This window comes from Scyliorhinus torazame, chromosome 12, assembly GCF_047496885.1.
Source record: "Scyliorhinus torazame isolate Kashiwa2021f chromosome 12, sScyTor2.1, whole genome shotgun sequence".
NCBI classification, from domain to species: domain Eukaryota; kingdom Metazoa; phylum Chordata; class Chondrichthyes; order Carcharhiniformes; family Scyliorhinidae; genus Scyliorhinus; species Scyliorhinus torazame.
The window spans coordinates 193,763,282-193,789,023 of record NC_092718.1 but is presented as its reverse complement, the minus strand read 5'-3'; the positions used below and the strand labels follow the sequence as shown (position 1 = coordinate 193,789,023).

The 25,742-nt window shown below is 41.8% G+C and overlaps 1 protein-coding gene across 3 annotated transcripts in view; it reads left to right on the top strand.

The window, feature by feature from the left end:
- phf12b (PHD finger protein 12b) overlaps positions 1 to 25,742 on the top strand; it is an 88,870-nt gene that overhangs the window by 32,898 nt on the left and 30,230 nt on the right. For all 3 annotated transcript variants that reach the window (XM_072469579.1, XM_072469580.1, XM_072469578.1), the window contains exons 3-5: positions 3,329 to 3,401; positions 4,866 to 5,283; positions 13,931 to 14,051. In XM_072469579.1, the coding sequence (XP_072325680.1) occupies positions 3,329 to 3,401; positions 4,866 to 5,283; positions 13,931 to 14,051 (612 nt within the window). The remainder of the gene's footprint in view (positions 1 to 3,328; positions 3,402 to 4,865; positions 5,284 to 13,930; positions 14,052 to 25,742) is intronic.

Genomic DNA, 25,742 nt, shown 5'->3' with positions numbered 1-25,742 from the left:
CGGGCATGACGCGGCCCACTTGGCCACTTCCAACCCCTCACGATGAACATCTAGGATAGGATAAAATAGTGGTCGTGGGGACCCAACCGATCCCAAGTTTTGAAGATCATCAGATATTCCATTGAACCTGATGCACCCACCCATAAAATCAAGATTACTAAGACATAGCAGCCAACCTTCAAAATCACCTCTCTCTTCTCGTCAGGGCTCGGGCTCACTGCTGCACCTTGCCTGGCCCCCTACTTCCCAAATCCATCAGGCTAAACGACATGGCATGCAGCAGGATCTCAATATCTCTAGGATCGACCCGCACCAGGGAGAGTGCTCTTCTGAATGCAAGAACACTTTCTTGTGCCTCCACCATTCTGCAAGGATACCTCGCAAATCTCCTAAGTGAGCTCTAAAGACCTGCACCACAGAGCCAGAGCTCACAAAAATGCAGCCACTCCCAAACTCACATCACGTGCACTCCCAACCCCGCCATTTCTTGTTTTACAGGTTGTTTCAAAATTCATGTTCTAAAATGAACAGAGCAAATTCGTTGAGCCTATCTGAGTAGTAGCTGAGGTTCGTGTGGCTAGATATGATTCTTGTTGCACTCTTTCAGACCTTTTCCAAGATCAATAAAATATTCAACCTGTAGAGACACCAAAACTGGGTGTCAGTACTCTTAATTCAGCAGCCTCTATAGCATTAAAATGAAATCTGTTTTATACAGTAGTTCTATTACTGTAATCCAACACCCTTTAGCTATTGTACCAATACATTGGACATGAACCTGGAGTGACTTTTGCACAGTAACACCTAGATCTTTTTCTCTCTTTGCTTCTTCCTGCAATTGATAAGTATTCTTTGTTGGCTTTACCAACATACATGGTGGTGGTACATTTAACCAGATATCTAATTCTTTTCTAAAGAAACAAAGCCTGTGCTTCAGCACTTGGTAACAGTTGTCGATGTATTGGAATTCTTGTTAATCTCCGAGCAGCACTATGGCCGTTCCTACACCGTGAATACTGGTTCAAGAAGGTGGATGAGCTCTAATACCTTGAACAAGGGCAGTATGGGTGGGCAATAAATGTTGGTCCTGTCAGTGATGTCCGCATCCAGTGAACGAAAACAAAATTGGAATAAAAGTCTCTTTCAGCTCCAGAGAGGCTCAGAGTTTACCCACTGAATAGCTGAATTGTGACTCTCTTTGGCATATTCTTCTGCTTGCTGCTGTCATTTGACTTCACGTCATCGACAGCGTGTATACTTGCCTACCAGAACTGATGGAATTCTGTTCTGCCTTGCTCATCTGAGATGCATCAAGTCCCCATGGAGTTGCTGTATGCTGACAAAGCCGCAATAGCATTCCAGACTGAGGAACATCTCCAGTAGTAAATGAACAAGCACTCTCATAACCTGTAAAGAGTTTGGTTTGACCATCAGTATCGTCATGGTCCAGGATGCTGCCATTCTGGATTGTCAGCATTGACATTGTGATGTTGGAGATTGTTGATTACTTCACATATCTAGGCTCCATAATTGGCAGCAGTCTTGTCACTTGATGCTGAAATCAACACAAGCATGGCAAAAACTGCAGATTAGACAATAAGAGTGTGAAACAACACCAACCTGAGAACACTAAACTGCAAATCTTACCAAGTTTGCGTCCTCTCCACTCCTCTACAATGTTGGGATCTGGGCAATGTGTGCCAGGCAGGAGAAAAGGCTGAACAGTTCCCACCTTTACAGTCTCAGATTATCTTCTGCATCTCTTGGCAAAGCAAGGTCACCAACTCGGTGGTCTCTGATTCCATCTGCATAAACCAACTAAATCTGCACTGGTTTGACCATGTTCATCAGATGGATGATGGTTGTATACCCAAAGAGCTTCTATATGGTGAACTAGTCCCTGGAAGGGACAGCATGGTGGTGCAGTGATTAGCACTGCTGCCTACGGCAGGACCTGAGGACCCAGGTTCGATCCCGGCCCCGGGTCACTGTCTGTGAGGAGCCTGCATGTTCTCCCCGTGTTTGCGTAGGTTTCACCCCCACGATCCAAAGATGTGCAGGTTAGGTGGATTGGCCAGACTAAATTGCCCCTTAATTGGAAAAAAATAGTTGGGTCCACTCAATTTTTATTTTTTTTAAACTGGTCATTGGGTCACAAACCTCCTGGGCATCCACATTGCTGCTGCTAGGACACCTGCAAAGCGAGGTATAAATATTGTGAACTTTGACGCTGACAGCTGGGAAATAGTTGCTGATGGGTATGATCTCTGGAGGCTGACTGTTTGGTAGGGCATTGAAAAAGGCAAGCAGAAGTGAAAAGCTCGGCTTACTGAGAAGAGGGCCCAGAGAAAGTAGAGTAGACAATTGGTTTCCTTCTAAGCCCATTGTCTTCCTCTATAACAAGTGGTGCCTGAGCCACACTGGGCAATGCCTAGCAAGAGTTGACCACCAAGGTGCAAACCATCATCTTGAGATGGAAGACTGTTACCACCAGCTGAACTGTACAAACGAGAGAAGTTGCAAAATTCATTGCTGATCTCTGCTGTGTTCACTGATCTCAGTGAAGGTATTTTTGAGTTGGAAATGGAAAAATGAACCCAGTCATTCCTTTTGTGGTGTTACTTGCAGTGACCCTACCAGAAGTATGAGGGTGTGGATATCTGTTAAATTGTGAAGTTCTTGCAGCCGAATTGCATTCCAATTGTTTACTGTCACAACTCTTAATGAAAAGTGGAGAAGAAATGGCACAATTTCAATATCATCTTTGCTTATTGAGTGATTTTAGCAGTCTCATTGTGGTAGGGCTGCATTTGGAATACTTCACCCGTGAATTTATGTGGCATTTTAACATACCGGAGAAACATTCCAATTTCCATTAATTTTACAACATCATGCAGGGCCTTGTCTGAAGAAGAGTATTTCAGATAGTGCACCATTCTAACTGTATTGCAATGGAATGTCAAACTGGTTTTATGCACTCAAGTTGTAAAATAGAGTGTAAACCCACAATCTTATGTCTCAGATTTGTGCATGTCGTTAGTTGGACCAAGCTTTCATCTCCAGGATAGAAAAATAAGCAAGCAATAGCCTCGCTTTTTAGAATGTCAGCTCCTGTAGAACTGGGTTGTAGTTTTGTGAGTTTCTGGTTCAACCCTGGTAACATTAACAATGTTGAAATCTTTTACCAGAATTTCCTTGTGTGTTTTAACTACCTACAAGGAATGCCATAATATGTTTGAATGTCATTTTATACTGTATTATTTTGACACTTAAAAACTGGATTAAGATCTGAATGCAACTAACTGATCTGTTTTCTTCTTTGTTACAGTAACCCTCCGCTCAGTGAGGAGATGCTTCCACCTGGGGACTGGATGTGTCATAGGTGCACAGTTCGTAGAAAAGTAAGTAGGTTCATCTTTTTAAAAATACACAGTGCTTTACTGGCAGCAGAAGGAACACAAATTATTCCGCTGACTTTATCACCTCTCCAAAACAATATGAATATATCTGATATATTTATTGTTTCAACAAGCTACCATTTTTCATTATGTGAGCTATCTTGTTTAAAGCCTATTCAGCTATCAAATGATTGCATGCACAGTTGGCGGCCTCTGTGCCCTTTAGCACCACATGGAAGGGTTTCCCGTATGGGCTGCTGCTGCACACCTTTCACTTCCTTGCCTTTGATTGCCAACCAGTCATGCCCTAGCGTGCCTTGTTGTCATCTGGCGGTGGAGGGCTCACTACCCGGGAGTCCACCTCCTTGCCATCAGGGACCTGGAGTGGAGGGTGTTGCACTCGGGAGACCCATAGAACCTCGGGTTGCGTTGGTTCATGGACTCCCAGGATGCATGTGTCTTTTGCAGCCTTGTATATTTATGTTGTCCTAGGCTGAATCACCTTTTCAGTTGTCTAAAAAATTGTTTTGGTTGCATTTCAGCCCCACATTTATTGATCTTTAGGGACCCGGTGTGCAGGGGTTGGGCAGGGAGGAGGACCTCCTCGTAGACCTGCTCCTGGGCCTAGCCATTAATAGATCCAGGCAGCGGGCAGCTAAGTGGGTCATCCATCCCGACTGTTTGCCCCTGTTTTGCTATTTGTTGCTGATTGCCCTTGGAAAGGGATCAAGTGGTGTCTGCTTACATCATTGAGGACTTCCGTCCCCGGTGGACAATGGGGTGGGGTGGGGTGGGGGGGGGGGGGGAGGTAAATGGGGTGCATTGTTGATCTCTTTACTCACATTTTGTTTTGATTCTATAAGTCTCCTCTGAGATTCTGCTTTGTTTGATGCAGTATCCCTTTAAGGAATTGCATTTGTATTTTATCCCACAATTTGTTTTAGTTTATTTGGTTAACAAAAAGAAGCACACTTTCTGGCAATGATTACTGGAAGATTATCAACTTTTCTTTTGTCCTAGAATGCTTCCTAATTTGGGGATGCAAAGTACACATATGATGCTATAATATATAAATATATTTTTAAAACTTCGCCATTCTGTCCCCCATTTTCCTCCATGCCTCAAAATAGAAATTTGAGACTATTGGGTAATCTCTTGTTTAAAATTGAAATGTTTTGGATACATTCTCATAATTTTTCCTGATAGTACAATGATGGCAAATTCTTAAAAATTCACTTGGTATCTGAACAACGTGGGAGCTGCATATTTGCTCATTTGTGCTGTTTACATCATTAAAAACTATTCAATCTTGGTGCAATTTAGTTAAATCATTCAATTTTAGGACATTGCAACTTTTCCTTTGTTAGCTGCTTCAGTCGTACATTTGTTACTGATCCCATACTTTTTATTTCTGTTAGCAGTGTTGTCTTTTTTGGCAAATCATTAAAATATTCTCCATTCTTGTAGAAACAAGAGAAAAAGGAAAGACTCGGCCAAGTAAATGGAGTTATGGATAAGCAGACGGTTAAAAGGACAGCATCCCCTACTGTTGACATGGAATTCCCTGATAAAACTTCCAGTAAAGCATTGGATTCACGGATGGACAGTAACTGTAGGTCATTTGCACACGCAAAAAGTTTGGAACGGCGTGTTAGCCGGCCCGGCACGCCAACGTCAAATGCAAGTACTGACACACCCACTTCTGAGCAAAACGAAGTGGATGATGACATGGTTGATGTGGACGATGAAAATGCTGCCATGGAGATGGACTGCTCCCAATTGCAAATAAGAAATCCATTTGAAATACTTATAGCAGCAGCAATGGAGCGAAATCCAACTCAATTTCAACTTCCAAATGAACTGACTTGTACCACAGCACTTCCAGGTGAGGGAGTCAGTGTAACTGCACTTATGAGTTCCTTATTTTGTGAGAATCATCATGCCTTCTCATCCTGCAAGTTCCAACATCACTCTTGCAATCTGTTAACACATACAAGCATCATTTTAAAAATGCAGTCTCTATAAATTCGTACAAATCATAATGGTTGTTAGACAATTATTCCAGGTAACTGTTTCAATGTAACTGCCACATTGAGCTGTTCAGGTGTATGAATAACTTTGCATCAGTAGAGGTGCTGTTTAACTACATCTTGTAAGTGGACTTTATTTTGGACAATTGAATCGTGGCACTGATACAATTGGTTTGCCAAGATGTTCTGTTTGGGTCAGCTACGTATTTATTCAACCTTGTCTTTAAATCCGTAGCACTTTGCAATAACCAGCTGATGTGCCCACCAGGTTAGAAGTTCCAAACTAAATGTTGCTAAATGCATGCTAATGAGATCCAATGAAGATGCCATTCCTTTCTCCTATATTTGTGCTGCAAATTTAAAAGGGAAATTGGATGCGTTCAGTTTAAAGAATTGAGCACTTTATTCTAGATTCAATTCCATGGCAATGTTGCTGTTTGTCACATGGAAATTTTTTATGGTTGTAAGGAACCTCTCTTCAGTCCGCGATTTGAGATTACTGGTCTGTTTTGTCTATTAATTAATGTCTTATTTCATTACAGCCTCAAACTCCACACAAGCTGATATTTTTATAGTAATTATTGGTACAGGATAAAAGTGTTGGGTCAGCTTCAGCTTTTGTGGGGCATTGTGGAGAGTTAGTCTTTTATCAGAGGGAATAAATTGTCAAATGGTCGATCCAGAATTGTTGAGGTAATCTTCATGTATGTAAGAGGATTTCATGCAGCTTAGTGTCACTGCAAGGGCAGGTCAAATGCCATGGGGACAGTTGTAAAGTACTGTTCTTGGAGAATTTGCAGCAAATAAACAAGAAATGTACTGTAAGATATTGAATACTTGTGAAAAGCAGGTGACATCGGTATTAGTTTCGCAATGTGAACTTCTGGGTATACTAGTCCTTTCAATGCATTTCACAAACAGACCTTTCAGGAGGTGTTCATATTACCTGCGGTATGATCTGACTATCTAGTAGAACCGTTGCTTTTAGTCAGGCCAGTCTCAGTTATCTTATTTAAATTTGCCTTTTGCAACACAGGCTGGACAATGGAGAGCAATAGGCATGGAAAATGTTGGACATAATTACTGATCACACGGCATATATGTACTTGTTTGGAGCCAATATCCTACACCTTTACATAGGGATAATATGTTAATAACTAAATTAATTGAACCAGACTCGTGCCTTTGAATTATGTTTTAGTAACCGTGATCGCTGGCCTCAACATGGAATTGAATCAATGCTTTTAATCTATAATAATATCATATTTATGGATGTTCATTTGAAACTCTGCTTCTCCCACCCCCCCCCTTAATTGCTTCCAATAACTCTTAATTTTGTTGATGTAAAACAATTATCAGTGGAGTAGAATCCAATTTTATATTCTAATTGGCTAATAACAAAACCTATTTCTTTTTTTTAATAAAATATTTTATTGAAAATTTTTGGTCAACCAACACAGTACATTGTGCATCCTTTACACAATATTATAACAACACAAATAACAATGACCTATTTTATAAACAGAAAATGAATAAATAATAAATAACAAAAATGAAAACTAACCCTAATTGGCAACTGCCTTATCACAAGTAACACTCTCCAAAAATATAATTTAACAGTCCAATATATAATTATGTGTAGCAACAACCTATACATATTATACAGTATATATTAACAACCCTGAGAGTCCTTCTGGTTCCTCCTCTTCCCCCCCCCCCCCCCCATCCTGGGCTGCTGCTGCTGCCTTCTTTTTTCCATTCCATCTATCTTTCTGCGAGGTATTCGACGAACGGTTGCCACCGCCTGGTGAACCCTTGAGCCGACCCCCTTAGAACAAACTTAATCCGCTCTAACTTTATAAACCCTGCCATGTCATTTATCGAGGTCTCCACCCCCGGGGGCTTGGCTTCTTTCCACATTAGCAATATCCTGCGCCGGGCTACTAGGGACGCAAAGGCCAAAACATCGGCCTCTCTCGCCTCCTGCACTCCCGGCTCTTGTGCAACCCCAAATATAGCCAACCCCCAGCTTGGTTCGACCCGGACCCCCACTACTTTTGAAAGCACCTTAACAAAACCTATTTCTAATAACTAATTACAACATCTCTGGACGACTTATTGGAATTGCAGGCATACAAATTTAACTAAATATTTTCTATGTCATTTCTTGGCAATCTTGGGAAATAATATTCCGATCAAGGAATGATTCATTGACAGTACAGCTGCAGAGCGAAGATGTGGATTGGCTGTGCTACAAAATTCCTGTTGATTGCTGAAAGAGTTAGAAACCCAAATGGGTCAAATACTTAACATTTTGAGATTTTGAGCCAAATAATTTCTTCTGTTGGATAAAGAGGCACTCTGTTTTCATTATATCCTGAAATTCTAGTCCATGCATAACTTTTCTAAATATGTCAAAGTCGCATATGGTGTCAAATATCTACCTCCAGGTTTAAAGGCTGCCTTGAGGTGAAACTGACAAATAGCAAGAATGTTGATGAATTGCCTGTGCACTTGTATCAATTATTCTTCCTCCCAGTTCCCCTTTATTGGTTTTTAATCACTCCCTCCAACAGTAAGCTGAATCGAGGCTATAAAGCAGCATATTTTTGTTGATTCCTTGCAAATGCATGGAAAAGGTATTGGCTGAATTCTGCTCCTCTAATTAATCTCCTTTCTCACTGCTGCCGCTGCCAGGCATTTCCATTAAACCTGCATTTTCACAAACAAAAGAATGGCTTAGAAAACTGGTCAAAGAGTAATGACCAGATAATCCAATTGTATTTTTTTAATACCCAAATTGTTTCATGTAATCTTTCCACCCTTTTATTATTACATGTGCAGCTATACCAAGTGATAATGTACAATAATGTGAAATTAATTATTATCTATATCATATGTATATTTTTGTGAGATGTGTTCCCAAAAGTAGAGTTCGGGCCCATTTGTCCTTTTCCCTGTGATTGGTTAAAAGGCACCTTAGGTAATGGCCTTTGTTGCAAGCAAAATGATAACTGATTTTGTGAAACAAATCTTTTGTTAATAATTATCAGACAAAATAATCACAGTCCCAAGCCAACATACTCAAATACTCAAGTCTTCTTGTGGTGTAGCAATAGTAGCTGACAGACATTGAAGATAAAGATGGACTCAGCTCAAAGATGTTTTATCAATACATTAAGAGCAAGAGGATAATAAGGAAGGAGGCCCATAAAAGACAAAAGATACCTTATATGTAGAGGCAGAAGATGTTGGTATGGTTCTTAATCATTTACATCTGCCTTCATAACTGATGGGGGGTATTGTAATGGTGGAAGAGGAGTGTGAAGCATTAAATATGATAAATATAAGGAGAGAGAAAGTATTAATGAGTTTGGCAGCCTTTAAAGTGGATAAATCACCAGGACTGGGTGAAATGTCTGCCAGGCTGGTAAAAGAGGCCAGGGGGAAATAAGAGGGTCTGACCATTTTCTAATCCTCATTGGATGCAAGTGTGGACTGGAGGATTGGCCATCTGCAGACATTGTACCTTTGATTAAAAAAGGAGCACAGTACAGACCAAATAATTAGAGACCAGTAAGTCTACCCTCGGTAATGGGCAAATTATTGGAACCATTTCTGAAAGACAGGATAAACTGTCACTTGGAGATGCACAGATTAATCCAAGATGATCACCATGGATTTAAGGGGAGATCGGGTATGACTAACTTGATTGAATTTTTTTTTAAGAAACTTAACAAGGATTGATGAAGTTAGTGCAGTTGATGTGGTTGAGTTGGATTTTAGCAAGGCTTTTGACAAGATTCTGCATGACAGACTGGTTTATAAAAAAAGCCAGTGGGATCCAGGAGAATTTGGCAAGCTGCATACAAAATTGACTCAGTGGCAAGAAACAACGGATAATTGTTGACTGGTGTTTTTGCAACTGGAAGGCTGATTCTGCATGAGTAGGGTTGTGCAGGGCTCAGTACTAGATCTCCTTTTTTTTGTTTTGTAGCTCAATTTGGGCATGCATTTGGGGAGCATGATCAAGAAGCTTGCAGACGACACAAAAATTGGCTATGTGGTTGACAGCAAGGAGGATTGCTCTTGACTGCAGGAAGACATCATGGACTGGTCAGGTGGGCTGAAAAGTGGTAAATGGAATTGAAATGGAGAAATGTGAGGTGGTGAATTTGGGGAAGTCAAACAAGGCAAAGGATTACACGCAATAAATGTGAGGATACTGAGAAGTGTAGAGGAAGTGAGGGACCCTAGAGTAAATGTCCACAGATCCCTGAAGGTAGCAGTACAGGTCGAGATGGTTAAGAAGGCAAATGGAACCCTATCCTTTAGTAGCCGAGGTATAGAATATAAGAGCAAAGAGGTTATGCTAGGACTGCGTTAAATCATAAGGTAGGCCACAACTTGAAGTAGTGTGTGCAGTTCTGGCCACCAAAGGGTGTAAAAAAAAAAATAGTTTTGATAAAGAAAGGAGAGGGTACAGAGGAGATTTATAAGGATGTTGCAAGGATTGGAAAGCTGGAGCTATGAGGAAAGTGTGGATAGACTGGGATTGTTCTGCTTTGAACAGAGGAGGCTGAGGGATGATTTGATTGCAATGCACAGAATTATGAGGGGCTTGGATAGAGTGGATGGAATGGGTCTATTTATCTTTGCAGAAAAGTCAGTGACGAGGGGACAAAATTTAAAGTGATTGGTAGAAAGATTAGAGGGGAGATTTTCACCCGCATCGTGGTAGGGTCCAGAACTCTCTGCCTGAAACCTTCAATTCATTTAAAACATGCTTGGAAATGCACCTCAAGTGCCATAACGTGCAGGGCTATGGACCAAATGCTGGAAAGTGGGATTCAGCAGGGTGCCTCATTTTTGTTTGCTGGCAACGACAGTGGGCTAAAGTCGCCTCTTTCTATGCCATAAACCTTCTATAATTCTTAATTTTCCGATTGTGTCATAGAACCTTGCAGTGCAGATGGATGCCATTCGGCCCATCGGGTCTGCACATACCCTCTGAAAGAACACCCCACCCAGGCCCACTGCCCTGTCCTAGCCCCATAACCCCACCTAACCTGCACATCTTTGGACTGGAAGGAAACCTGAGCACCTAGAGGAAACCAATGCAGACATGGGAAGAACGTACAAACTTCACAGTCACCCAAGGCCTGAATCGAACTTGAGTCCCTGGCACAATGAGGCAGCAGTTCTAACCACTGTGCCGCCCATTGGGGACTAGCAAAAATGATTTGGAATTCAATCTCTCCTTTTGTCATTTAACAGGATTTTTGCTGCCTTAGCATATATTGCTTTTAGAATGCATTCAAATTGATTTTAACAGATTGCTGTTTCATAATACATTTTATGGTCTCCTTATTAAGTAATTTGGTTTACTGTATCTGAACCATCTATATGTACAGCACAAAAGGGATTATTCAATCCTGTTCTCACTGTTTGCTGGAGTAAACCAAGACTAATCCCACTGCCCCACCTTTTCTCCAAAGCATTCCATCATCCTTTGCTTCAAATGAAAGAATCATCAAGTCCCTAAAGTGCAGAAGGAGGCCATTTGGCCCATCGGGTCTGCCCCGACTATTGGAAAGAGTACCTTACCTAGACCCACACCCTGACCCTATCCCCGTAACCGCACCTAGTCTTTTTTGACATTATGGGTAATTTAGCATGGCCAAATCCACCTAACCTGCACATCTTTGGACTGTGGGAGAAAACCTACCCAGGCACTGGGAGGAAGTGCAAACTCCACACAATCACTCGAGGTTGGAATTGAACCCGGGTCCCTGGCGCTGAGGCAGCAGTGCTAACCACTGTGCCACCGTGCCGCCCATTAATCCAATACTAATCCAATTTCCCATGCGATTTAGTAATTTCTGCCACTTGGTGGCAACTCATTCCATGCTACAACAAATATTTGTCAAGACATTTCTCGTAATTTCTGTATTCGTTCATTTAAATTGTCTTCCTCGTTGACTTTCTATCAGAAGAGACACAGTAAGTCCTCATTTAAGGTTGAAGTTGCTGTTCTGAAAAGTGCGACTTTAAATGAAATGATTTGTAAACAAATTAGATTTTCCTTTGACAGCAGTGTAAAAGCGATACTTAAGTTCTGTAACAATATACTATGTAGGTTGAAATACTTTACTAAATTTCAATATTGGTAAATTAAATACTTTTTAAAACAAAAGTTTAAAAATATAGAAGAAATATGCCAACTTTCTACTTCCAGCTTGCTGCTGTTCCTGTTCACCAAACCTTCTGCTAATCCTGCTCCTTGATGATCTGGACTCTTGATCTCACCGAACCTCTCCCACTTGTTTCCCTCTCCCAAACCCTTGCAGTGAGTGAGGTCTCTGGGGGTAGCAGGAAGAGCAGCTTTGACTTTCTGGAGAAGTGTCAAGTGGGTGGGTCAAGGAGCAGCAGAGGCCGCTCTAAAATTGTACCGATTGGGACATACAGCCCAGCACAATACTCCAAGCACTGAATATGGGCCCACTTACTGACCAACATTAAAGTGGAATGACTTAAAATGGGGTAGGTTAAAATGGGGACTTACTTTGTCTTACCCTTAACTATCAAAATTATTTTTTACCTTCAATTACACCTCCTCTTGGCATTCTCTGCTGCAATGGAATAGTAGTTTTATACGGCTACTGTTTCCCATCCCTGGCATCAGTCTGTTGAATCTGTTATTTTTATGGTATATATGACTTTGACATGCATGCTACAATGAATTACCCAAAATACCGTGGGTAGCACGGTAGCATAGTGGTTAGCACAATTGCTTCACAGCTCCAGGGTCCCAGGTTCGATTCCCGGCTGGGTCACTGTCTGTGCGGAGTCTGCACGTTCTCCCCGTGTGTGCGTGGGTTTCCTCCGGGTGCTCCGGTTTCCTCCCACAGTCCAAAGATGTGCAGGTTAGGTGGATTGGCCATGCTAAATTGCCCTTAGTGTCCAAAATTGCCCTTAGTGTTGGTTGAGTGGGGTTACTGGGTTATGGGGATAGGGTGGTGTGGGCATGGATAGGGTGCTCTTTCCAAGAGCCGGTGCAGACTCGATGGGCCGAATGGCCTCCTTCTGCACTGTAAATTCTATGATCTATGAGCATGTTGTTTTCTGGCTAATGACTTGAATAATTCATGATTACACCTTTGCGGTATGGCTTTATCCACTGCATTTTCAGAGAATTGCTTATTTGAACCCATAACTGCCTGTTCGTTCCAGATGTAGTTTGGATTTTAAGTATAAAATGAGGTGTGGATCGATTGTGAAACTGTCCTATTGCCACCCCAGCATCATAATTTTAAAAGTCGATAAAGCTTTCCCTATACTTTTGTTTAATTAGTTCATTTCAATCATGGTATATACTTTGCGCATTCTCCCTGTGTCTAAGTGGGTTTTGCCCCCACAACCCAAAGATGTGCAGGTTAAGTGGATTGGCCGCACTAAATTGCACTTCAATTGGGAAAAATAAATTGGGCACTCTTTATAAAACAAAAAAAATTAAATCATGGTATATACATGATCTCTGAGGGGGTGGCAGGGGCATTGTCAGGGTTACCGTTCCTGATTTCTAATCAGTAGCTGAAAGTATATATGCATCTTTTATAATATGTTAATATATTTTATGTTGGGTATCCATTCAGAGGATGGATTCAGGCTTACTATGATTCACTTTCCCCATCCAAAAGATCCAATGACCACCAATACTCAGCCAGGCTTGCACAATGGCCACTTGGCAATGTGTTGAAGGGCATCTATGTGATAACTTAGCAAGGAGTCAGTGCCAAGAGGTTGAGGGGAATAAGACTATCAAGAATTAGGTTAAATTTTAAAAGAGGCTAACATTGCCATTTGACCGACCAAAGTGACTTTCTCTTATAACTCTGAAAGGTTGCTGCGATGGATATATCTTTAATTGATCTATAATTTGCTAACTCTGTATTCTCTGAACCTTTTTTTTTGTTTGAAAATAGTATGCGCATAACCCTGACACTGGCATTTGCTTTAATATAAGGAAAAGCAGATAGTAACAATTTATAGCTAATTTATAGATGTGATCTAACAAAATAAAAAAAGAAAGAAGTTTGATTTAAATAGCAGCTTTGGACCAAAGGCCTTCACAGAAGCATTAAAATAAAAATTGACACCAGCCACATGGGTAGGTATGAGTGCACATAACCAATAAGTTGGACACCAAGGTGGATTTTAAGGAGTACCTTGAAAGAAAAGTTTGAACAAGGTAATTACAGATCTTTAAACCTTTGCAGCTGAAGGCCTGGCTGCCGATTGGTGAGGGGCGTGGCCCAGGAATGATTTGAAGCTACAGAGGTTGCAGAACTGCGAAGGAATTCCGTCTGCTTGCCTACCTTGACTATTATTTGTGGTGTTGAAGCAAAAAAGGTTAAAGGCTATCTAACCATAAGGTTAGAAACAGGCACATAATCAAAACCAATCTTTACTGCAGATAATGACACAAACTGTATTATGCAGGTACCAGTAAAAGGAGAAGAAAAGAGGAAACAACAGGGAAGAATGTGAAGAAGGCACAGCATGAACTAGACCACAATGGCCTAGTCCCATTGCCTGTCAAAGTTTGCTTCACTTGTAACAGGTGGGGATTTAATTTCTATGTTTTTCTTCTTGCATATAAACAGCTGAATTCCGAGATATAAAAATTAATATGAGCAAAGTGGGCTGCAAAAATCTTTCTGCTGTGTTGAACACTCAGACTTGACTTGTTCAAGTTATTGCAGTTTTGCTAAGGTTTTGTCAGTTATAAATTGAGTTTGTATCTGCATGATAACCCATTTATGTCTACTCTGTAATGCTCAGGAAACTGTATGCAGCTGGCAAACTGTAAATGGTTAATTGGTTTGTTATGCTGGTCGGTGCAGTTTTTTTCTTTTCAATATCTAAACCTGACAATTTTGCACTAGCTGTGACCTTATCTTCAGAATTTCAGGTAAAACTGCACCCTCCACCTTTTGCTCAAAAGCGAAACATGCTGCACCGTTTGAGCTACTAAACTACTGTAATTGAATGATTGCTAGATGCTAATTTTGCATATTAAAAATTCACTGGGTATTCCAAATGTGGATAAGTCTGCAACATGTATTGAACAAAATTAAGACTTCTTTCTACTGTGATGGTTTTTGACATCTTAAACGCTCTATTTTGAAAAATGATTTATGAAGGAATTTCTATTTTATTTCAGGGACATTGTTCCTCAGTGCTTTTTCATTTAAAAGAAAAACTTGATAGGTGATTTATTTTCTTCAAATACTAGATTCCTTTTTGGAAAGAGGTGCCTGAAGAAATACAGTAAATAACGATAATGTAAATGAAACATGTAATCTGGGTTTGATTGCACTACCAGACCTGTCCACAAGATAACTGTCTGATCTAATCCAGTTCAAACTGTGACAATCAAAAGGTCAAAAATTGACCTCACCGCATCTGTGGCATGACCATTTGGTTCTTTTATAAGCAAGATCTTCAGTTGTCTGAAGAAGTTGTCTTTGGGCCATTCAGCTCCGTTTGTTTGAAGAGACCACACGGAGGCTCTGGAAATGTTTCCATAATAAATGTAAACTTTATATCTTTTAAGTTGGAGAGGATAACACTTTTTTTAAAACAAGAGGGGGAAAGGCCAAATAGAAGAAGTTTTTAAAGTTTAGTTTTTATATTGTCTGACAAATATAGTTAATGTGTCTTTCATAGAAGGTTAACACTCCAGGAATAGCTACTTTGATTGTTCAGAATTGTTTCAATGTCAGTGATATTAAATGAGGGAAGCTAGAGTTCAGGAGTTTCCATCAAATAATTTCTTTAAAAATCAAATTTTCTTTGCCTGAATATCACAGGCTTATTGCCATCTAACCTGATAATTAAATTGTCTTTTAACAGAGCTCCATCTATGAATGTGAGTGGGTGAACTTTGACTGTTTGTCCAAACTCCGAATCCCATCTTCATTAAAAAAAATTTTTTTTCGAGTACCCAATTATTTTTTTCCAATTAAGGGCCAATTTAGTGTGCCCAATCCACCTACCCTGAACATCTTTGGGTTGTGAGGGTGAAACCCATGCAGACACTGGGAGAATGTGTAAACTCCACACGGACAGTGGAATCCCTTCTTCATTGTCATAAAATCAGATCCATAACGTGGCTCCTATCTTTAACTTTCCTGGCCCCCATCTCTCTGCGCAACCCCTTACCAATGTCATCTTATTCTGATGATCTGCAGATTCTCTTTAAACACTACACTGACCTATTATTTGAGTAACCCAAAAGTAGTTTTTCAACTAATTGCATGATGCTGTTAACTGCTGGTGGATATGTATCTCAGGGATGTAATTCGTTCAGGTGCTTGGGTAACTTCTCTTTTTAAAAAAAAAAAAAAAAATTAATTAGGAATCCATGAAATGTTCCCCTCCTTCTGAAAGCATCTGGAACCCCTTGACCAGCACAGTGGGCTAAACAGCTGGCTTGTAACGCAGAACAAGGCCAGCAGCGCGGGTTCAATTCCTGTACCGGCCTCCCCGAACAGGCGCCGGAATGTGGCGACTCGGGGCTTTTCACAGTAACTTCAATGAAGCCTACTTGTGGCAATAAGCGATTATTACCAGTAACTGCCGCATTATTGATTAATATTGGTTCCCAGCTCACCAAATTTTGAATTCTTATGTTTAAAATCATTAACTCAGTAATTCCCTCTAATCTTACAGACTGGCCTCCTGAATATTCCATTGCTCTGACTCCAGCCAAGAATTTGTCCTTCTTTGTCCCACCATTGTTCTTGTATCATAGGATTTACAGTGCAGAAGGAGGCTATTCAGCCCATCGAGTCTGCACCGGCCCTTCGAAAGAGCACCCTACCTAAGGCCCACGCTGCCACCCTATACCCTTTATCCCACCTAACCTTTTTGAACACTAAGGGCAATTTATTATGGCCAATTCACCTAATCTGCACATCTTTGGACTGAGGGGGGAAACCGGAGCACCCGGAGAAAAACCACGCATACACTGGGAGAACGTGCAGACTCCACACAGACCGTGACCCAAGCCGGGAATCGAACCTGGGACACTGGAGCTGTGAAGCAACAGTGCTACCCACTGTGCTACCGTGCTGCCCGTTATTTGGGCTCCACTCTTTGTAATTCCTTTCCTCAGTCTCACCAACATTCACTGTTATTAAAAATATCACTTGAAAAGGCTTTTGATAAACCCTCCTAATCCTCCTCCCTTGAACTAGATGTCCATTTTCCTCCGATTTGAGAAAAGCTTTGAATATTTTTCTACATTAAGAAATATAACTGCAAGTTATTATTAATTGTATAAATGAAGATATTCTTTTCTGTAAAAACAAAAGGGGGGGAATGGTGCAGCACGGCACAATGGTTAGCACTGCTGCCTCACAACGCCGAGGACCCGGGTTCGATCCTCTCCCCAGGTCACTGTCCGTGTGGAGTTTGCCCATTCTGTGCGCAAGTCTCGCCCACAACCCAAAGGTATGCAGGGTATGTAATTTGCCCTTTAATTAAAAATAATAATTGGGCACTTTAAGTTTAAAAAAAGGGGGGAGAAATACTTTGTACAATTAACAATTGTTACATAATACAATCCAGTCCATTTTGCCAGAGCATTCAGCTTGTGAAAAGACAGAAACAAAACTCTGTTGGAAATATGGAATTAAAAGGATCTGGCTGGAAATGCACATCAAGCCAAACACTCCTGCTGGAATCTTCTGTCTCAACATGAACTGTTAATCTGCTCTATCCTTTTTCAGATGCCAATCCACCTGTTGTTTATTTCCATCATAATGTACTATTAATACTTCAGAACCCTTAAGAGATATTAGCACATCTTTATAAAAGAAAAATGGAAACTGTTAGAACTGCAGAACAATTAGCTTCTGTAAAATGAGATGGTTAGAACATAGTGTAGAAGAAGGCCATTCGCCCATTGAGTCTGCACCGACCCACTTAAGCCCTCACTTCCACCCTATCCCCGTAACCCAATAACCCCTCCTAACCTTTTAGGACATTAAGGGCAATTTAGCATGGCCAATCCACCTAACCTGCACGTCTTTGGACTGTGGGAGGAAACTGGAGCACCTGGAGGAAACTCACGCAGCCACGGGGAGAACGTGCAGACTCTGCACAGACAGTGACCCAGCAGGGAATTAAACCTGGGATCCTGGCACTGTGAAGAGACTGTGCTAGCCACTGTGCTACCGTGCTGCCCAGATTGTGTACTCTTCCAAGTGTTTGTTATTTGATTTGCAAAGTTGTGTCCAAGATTTGCACAAGTTGTCACAAAATACCATTGTTTTCTGCCAGTATTGATGTGTATATATATTTCTAGAACTTATTTGTACAGTTACTATTTTCAGTTCTTCATTTTGGGCTCTATAGCAGTACAGAGACTTTCTGTACTGCTCACTTTAAGTTGGGTCTGCACTTCATATTTTATCACTTGTCCATATTCTGTACGAAACAGTAATATAGTCTTATTTTGGCTTTTTAAAATGAAAGAGCTAGATAACTTTGCATCATAATGGTGTCTTGTAAGAATAATCTTGAGAACACGAGATGGTATTGTTAATTAGAGATGTCCTGCACATTAACTTGACTAGCTATGTCCAGGACTTTGCAGATTAACTTTTCTGTTTAACTGCAATGGTACAAGTGCCTTGCTGGATACTTATAGTTGTTTCCCAATAAATCTGTAGTTTTAAAAGATCATCATCTTTTGGAACCTGGTTAGTTGTTTTTTGTTGAGAATGTACAGCTATGATACATGGTCAGTCTGATTCATGCTTCCTGTCCACAGCCTCTTTTTTTCTCTCTCTCTCCTCTTCTCCCCCTCCCCCGAACTCCACCTTCCTCCTGAGCAATGAAACAATTATAGGTAATTGTGGAACAAACCTGAAGGTCATTTGTGTCACACCAAGAGTGAGGAATCATTTCTGGGATGAAGGATTTATCCTATGAAAGAAGGTTTGAAAAGGTTGGGCCTGTATTAGTTAGAGTTTAGAAGAATGAGAGGTGATCTTATTGAAACATACAAGATCTTGATGAGACTTGATAAGGTGGATACCGAGAGGAAGTTTCCACTTGTAGGAGAGACCGGAACTTGGGGACACACTTTAAGAATTAGAGGTCTTCCTTTTAAGACTGAGATGAGGAGGAGGTTTTTCTCCCAGAGGGTCATTACTTTGTGGAGGCTGAGTTATTGAGTTTATTCAAGGCACAGTTAGACATATTTTTGATAGACAAAAAGAGTTGAGGGTTATTGGGGGGGGGGGGGGGGGGGGGGGGGGGGGCGGACAGGAAAGTGGAGTGGGCACCAGTACCAGATCAGCCAAGATCTTGACGAGTAGAGCAGGCTCGAAGGGTTCATTCCTGTTCTTAAGCCTCGAGTCCCTGTGAACGAACACAAAAGTCCATATTAACCACTTCATCAGCCAGAAATGCAAAGCATGTTGCCTTTTTTTCCTGTAAATATAATAAACCAACAAAGTGTGTAGGAAAGATCACCTCTTGGAAGTAAAATATCTGAATGTAGAAACAGAACAAATTTATATTGAGAGGCTTTGTTTAAAAAATATCTTGTAGCAATTTATAATTCACTGCATGCTGATTTGAAATGTTACAAGGTAGTAAACTAGTGAAAATGTGCTAATAAAACACCAACTGTTTGGCTAGATCATTCATACTCCAATTATGGCACAGTAGTCCCCACCTGCTTTACTAAAGAAAAAATGATCTGCTCAGACGAGGAGGAGCGTAACAGACATCTACAGACGTTGAAAGATGCCCTCGTACGAACGGGATATGGCACTCGACTCATCGATCGACAGTTCTAACGCGCCACAGCGAAAAACCGCACTGACCTCCTCAGAAGACAAACATGGGACACAACCGACAGAATACCCTTCGTCGTCCAGTACTTCCCCGGAGTGGAGAAACTACGTCATCTTCTTCACAGCCTTCAACACGTCATTGATGACGATGAACATCTTGCCAAGGTCATCCCCACACCCCCACTACTTGCCTTCAAACAACCGCGCGACCTCAAACAAACCATTGTTTGCAGCAAACTACCCAGTCTTCAGAACTGTGACCACGACACCACACAACCCTGCCATGGCAATCTCTGCAAGACGTGCCAGATCATCGACATGAATACCACTATTACACGTGAGAACACCACCCACCAGGTACGCGGTACATACTCGTGCGACTCGGCCAACGTTGTCTACCTCATACGCTGCAGGAAAGGATGTCCCGAAGCGTGGTACATTGGCGAGACCATGCAGACGCTGCGACAACGAATGAACGGACATCGCGCAACAATCACCAGGGAGGAATGTTCCCTTCCAGTCGGGCAACACTTCAGCAGTCAAGGGCATTCAGCCTCTGATCTCCGGGTAAGCGTTCTCCAAGGCGGCCTACAGGACGCGCGACAACGCAGAATCGCCGAGCAGAAACTTATAGCCAAGTTCCGCACACATGAGTGCGGCCTCAACCGGGACCTGGGATTCATGTTGCATTACATTCATCCCCCACCATCTGGCCTGCGAAATCCTACCAACTGTCCTGGCTTGATACAATTCACACCTCTTTAACCTGGGGTTACCCCATCTCTGGATCTGTAAAGATTTAATCACCTGCTAATGGTCGCATTCCAAGCATTGTTTGGCACCTTTGAATTTGTCTATATATATGTTTCTGGAACATACCTCTTCATTCACCTGAGGAAGGAGCAGCGCTCCGAAAGCTAGTGACATCGAAACAATCCTGTTGGACTTTAACCTGGTGTTGTCAGACTTCGTACTGTGCTCACCCCAGTCCAACACCGGCATCTCCACATCAAAGAAAAAATGAATTAATTAGTAATTCACAAAAAGACAGCATGGAGATAATTTGCTTGATTTCAATTCTAGTTCAGCAAGAAGTCTTACAACACCAGGTTAAAAGTCCAACAGGTTTGTTTCAAATCACTAGCTTTCGGAGCACTGCTCCTTCCTCAGTGCTCTGAAGGTTAGCGATTTGAAACCAACCTGTTGGACTTTAACCTAGTGTTGTAAGACTTCGTACTATGCTCACCCCAGTCCAACGTTGGCATTTCCACATCAATTCTAGTTGGTAGATAACTCAAATTCTAGTTGGTAGATAATGCAAATGAATCAACTTTTTAACAGGAGAGCAGACTGTACTTGTAATTCATGCTGATCAACTGTTTTTCTGGTTGAGTATTTTGATGCTGATGTACTAGCATTGCCTTCTGTAGGTGAGTTTTGCATTTACAAGACAATTGAGACATTAAAAGTTAGGAAAGCTTTTTCCTCTCAAGCAGACCATTCTTTTCATGTTTGTTGGAATATCTTAGGCAGTCACACCATTTTTTTTTTTTTTAAATAGTTTATGGGTTGTCATTGGCGAGACCAGCATTTATTGCCTATCCCTAGTTGCCCTTCAGAAGGTGATGGTGAGCTGCTTTCTTGAACTACTGCAGTCCCTGAGATTAGGAGCACCCACAATGCTGTTCGGGAGGGAATTTCAGAATTCCGACCCAGCAACAGTGAAGGAACGGCGATACATTTCCAAGTCAGGATGGTGAGTGACTTGGAGCGGGACCTCTAGGTGATGCTGTTCCCAGGTATCTGTTGCTCTTGTCCTTCTACATGGTAGTGTTCGAGGATTTGGAAGGTGCTGCCTCAGGATCATTGGTAAGTTCCTCCAATGCATCTTGTAGATGGCACACATGGTTGCCACTCTTCATCGGTGATTGAATGTCGGTGGAAGGAATAACAATCAACTGGGCTGCTTTGTCCTTGATTGTGTCGAGTTTCCTGAATGTTGTTGGAGTTGCACTTATCCAGGCAAGTGGAGAGTATTCCATCACATTCCTGACTTGTGCTATGAAGATGGTAGACAGGCTTTGGAGGGGTGGTCAGGAGGTGAGTTATTCACCGCAGGATTCCTAGCTTTTGACCTGTTGTGGTAGCTACAGTATTTATATAGCTAATCTAGTTCGGTTTCTGGTCAATGGTAACCCCCAGGATGTTGATAGTGGAGGATTCAGAGATAGTAATGCCATTGAATATCGTGGGACGATAGTTTGATCCCCTCTTGTTGGAGATGGTCATTGTTTGACACTTTGGGTGGTGCAAATGTTACTTGCCACTTGCCCAAGCCTGTATATTGCCCAGGTCTTGCTGCTTTTGGACATGAACTGCTTTGGTGCCTGAGGAGTAGCGAATCGTGCAGTCAGCTGGGAACATCCCCACTTCTGACCTTATGATGTAAGGCAGGTCATTGATGAAGCAGCTGACTATGGTTAGGACTAGGACACTACTCTGAGGAACTATAATAATATAATAATCTTTATTGTCACAAGTAGGCTTACATTAACACTGCAATTAAGTTACTGTAAAATGGTCCAAGTTGCCACATTCCACCGCCGGTTCGGGTACCCGGGGAGAATTCATTTTATCCAAATTATCTAACAGCGCGACTTTCGGGACTTGCAGTGATGTTCTGTAGCTGAGACCGCTGACGGCCACAACCATCTTCTTTTGTGCCAGGTATGACTCCAGCCAGCGGAGTGTTACCCCTCTGATTCCCATTGACTACAGTTTTGCCAGGGCTTCTTGATGCCATACTCGGTCAAATGCTGCCTTGATGTCGAGAGTAGTTAATTTCACCTCTCCTCTAGCTTTTTTGTCCATGTTTGCACCAAGGCTGTATGTAATGAGGTTAGGAGCTGAGTGACCCTGACTGAACCCAAACTGAGTGACTGTGAGCAGGTTATTGCTGAGAAACTTGCAGCATGACTGTCCTTCACTAAATGACTTTGCCCTTGAGCAGGTATTATGTAATGCAGAAATTCCAATATTTTTGTCACTACACCAGAAATATGCAGTTCCTCAAGTCTGAGTAAATGAAAGACTAGGTGAGGTGATGAGCAATACAGAGCAGGAAGTCACAAGTTTGATTCCCAATTTTCTCAATGTTTTCAGAAATATTGTATGCAATTAGTTTGAGACCTTTTACCGGCAAAGAACTGTTAAACAGAACTCTAGTTTTAATTCTTGATTACTGTTCAGTGTTCTGGGTTAGAGAATTCCACTGGTTCACCAGTCTCTGTAGAAATCTCCTCATCTGAGTCGTAAATACTCTACCCTGAGACTATGGCCATTTGTTCTAGACTAGTGTTTTTCAAATTATTTTTCCCGGAGACCCTTTTTTGCCCACCGGTTGACCTTCGCAACCCACGTCACGTTCGTTTACCTTTAATGTGACAGTTGAGCCTGCTTGGTCCTCACGATATCAATCGGGCTCACAGAAGGAGAGGACAATGCACATTCACCTGCAGTGTTCAGCTGATTCCTTTGTGCCATCTTCATCTTTGTGAGATCAGAAAATCCAACCTCGCACATGTCAATCGTTGTGAAGGGCAATAGTGACAAAATGCTAGTTTTATTCTGCACTGGATACTGGGAGATGCTACTCCATAATTCTGACAATCTCATGGACTTGGTGTGTTTTTAATGTGCTGTCACAGGTCAGGTGCAGCAGCTCCGTCTCATTTGGAGTCAGCTGTAAGTTAATAACTGACTATGGGGTCTCAAACTCAAAGGGAATATTCATCCACTTCTGATTCAAAATCTGAAACTCCTCTTGAAAGTAGCAGCAAAAACTATTGATCAGCACAGCCAGGTGTGACTAAATAAGGCTGGTCAGTCTATTGACGGTTCTCTTACTTACACTGTTTGCTTTGATGTGCCATAGCAGTGTGGGGAGCATGCAGTTGTTTTGGCTTTGTACTCGCACATGCCAAATTTTCAATGACTTTTGGAAAGCATCTATTTCTTCAGTGTCGAAAGCAATCATCATCCGTTCCCTGCTGTTTGAAGTTCAGTTGGTTTAATAATAATCTTTATTATTGTCACAAGTAGGCAATGAAGTTACTGTGAAAAGCCCCTAGTCGTCACATTCCGGCACCTATTCAGGTACGAGAGAGAATTCAGAATGTCCAAATTACCCATCAGCATGCCTTTCAGGACTTTTGGGAGGAAATCTGAGCACCCGGAGGAAACCCACGCAAACACTGGGAGAATGTGCAGACTCTGCACAGACAGTGATCCAAGCCGGGAATCGAATCTGTGACCCTGGAGCTGTGAAGCAACAGTGCTAACCATTGTGCTACCGTGGATTCTTATTATTATGTACTATCCCCAGTGGCGCTCCCATTCAATAGAACTGCCAGCTCCTCGTTATTCAGTTCTCGGTGGGCGGGATTTCTATCTCCTGGGTCCTTGATCCCTGTCCGGTAATTTGGTGGGCTCCCGCGTTGCTCGCTCTGCCGTTTATGGTCGGAAGACTGCACGGCTGATCATCCAACGGTTCTCATTTTAAATGTCGTTACCGTCTGATGGGTGCAGTGAGAAGAAATTATTTTTTCGAGAACAATGCGGCCCTCAACTCCACAACCCTTCCGGCACCTGCCCGCAGGTTGTGACCTGCACTTTGAAAATCCCTGTTCTCGACACCCCAACCAAGGGAAACAACATCCTTTCATCCAGTCTCCCGCTCAATGAGATCCTTTCTCACTCTTTTAAACTCCAGTAAATACAGACCTAGTTGATCCAATCAATGCCTACTGTTTCCCGCTAGCTAGTCAATCTTCTATCCATACATTACACCCTGCACCATGCGCTTATATTATATACAATAATCTTATCAAATGCCTTCTGAAAATCCACCAGTTCCCCTTTATCCTGATATGTTCCTTTTTTTTTTAAAATAAAACTCCCAATAAATTGGTTATACGTCATTTCCCTTTCATAAAGCCATGTTGACCGCCTAATAACCTTGAATTAATTTGAGTGTCATGTTATAACATCTAGCATCTTCCCTTTTTAAAAAATAATTTTAGAGTACCTAATTATATATTTTTTCCATTTCTTTTTTTTTTTAGGGGCAATTTAGCGTGGCCAATCCACCTAACCTGCACATCTTTGGGTTGTGGGGGTGAAACCCACGCAGACATGGGGAGAATGTGCAAACTCCACACGGACAGTGACCCAGGGCCGGGATTCGAACCCGGGTCCTCAGCGCCGCAGTCCCAGTGTCAACCACTGCGCCACATGCCACCCCTATAGCATCTTCCTTGTGACCAATGTTTTTGTTTTAAAAAAAATTTTTTTTTTGAGTACCCAATTCATTTTTTTCCAATTAAGGGGCAATTTAGCGTGGCCAATCCGCCTAGCTTGAACATTTTTTGGGTTGTGGGGGCAAAACCCACGCAAACACAGGGAGAATGTGCAAACTCCACACTGACAGTGACCCAGAGCCGGGATTGAACCTGGGACCTCGGTGCTGTGAGGCTACAGTGCTAACCCACTGTGCCACCGTGCTGCCCCTTGTGACCGATGTTAAGATAACCGGCCTATAGCTTCCTGATTTGTCCGCCTCCCTTATTGAATAAAGGAGTTACATTAGCTATTTTCTAATCTTTTCTGAATCTAGTGAATTTTTGCAATTAGTAAGTTTAGCTACGTTGGTTGCACGTTTGCCTCGGGATCAGAGCAGATTGGAGATCATTACTTTCATAGCTGTTGGAATTCCTGAGGCAAAGTCTCACCGTGAAGAAACGCGTAGCATGACTGTCTTTCACCAAATGATTTTGCTCAAAGTCCTTGAGCAAGTATTGTTAAAGTTAACTATTCAATGATGCAGAAGTAGTATTGAAATTACATCAGCAAAAATATGTGCGCTCCTCTAAAATTTGAGTACATGAAAGACCAGGTGAGGTGATGGACCAATACAGAGCAGGAAGTCACCGGGTTTAATTCCTAGTTGTTGTAACACTTGTGGTCTCAAAAACATGGTATGCAATTAGTTTGAGAGCTTTATAGGCAAGAGATTGTTAAAAGCTGTAGTTTTCATTCTTGAATACTATCCAATAAGCTGTTTCCAAAAAAAGTGTATATGTGGTGAATATGTTGGGCGTAAGTATGATAGTACCGGTGAATTCTGTAACCATCTATGCTCACTGTCTAGAGTCAAATGAAAACCGTGGTCACTTCAGAAAATAATGTAGGCCCCTCTGATCATGAAACATGAGCTGATGCCTTTGGGATTGAATAAAGGGGGAACAAATGGATGATCAGGTTTATTGTGTGAGCATTTCTGGCATGTGGCCTCACCTGGCGAGAATGCATAAAGGGAATATTGGACTGTGCAAATGCACTTAAGTTTGAACCAACACTCTGGGACATGGGCACTTGCA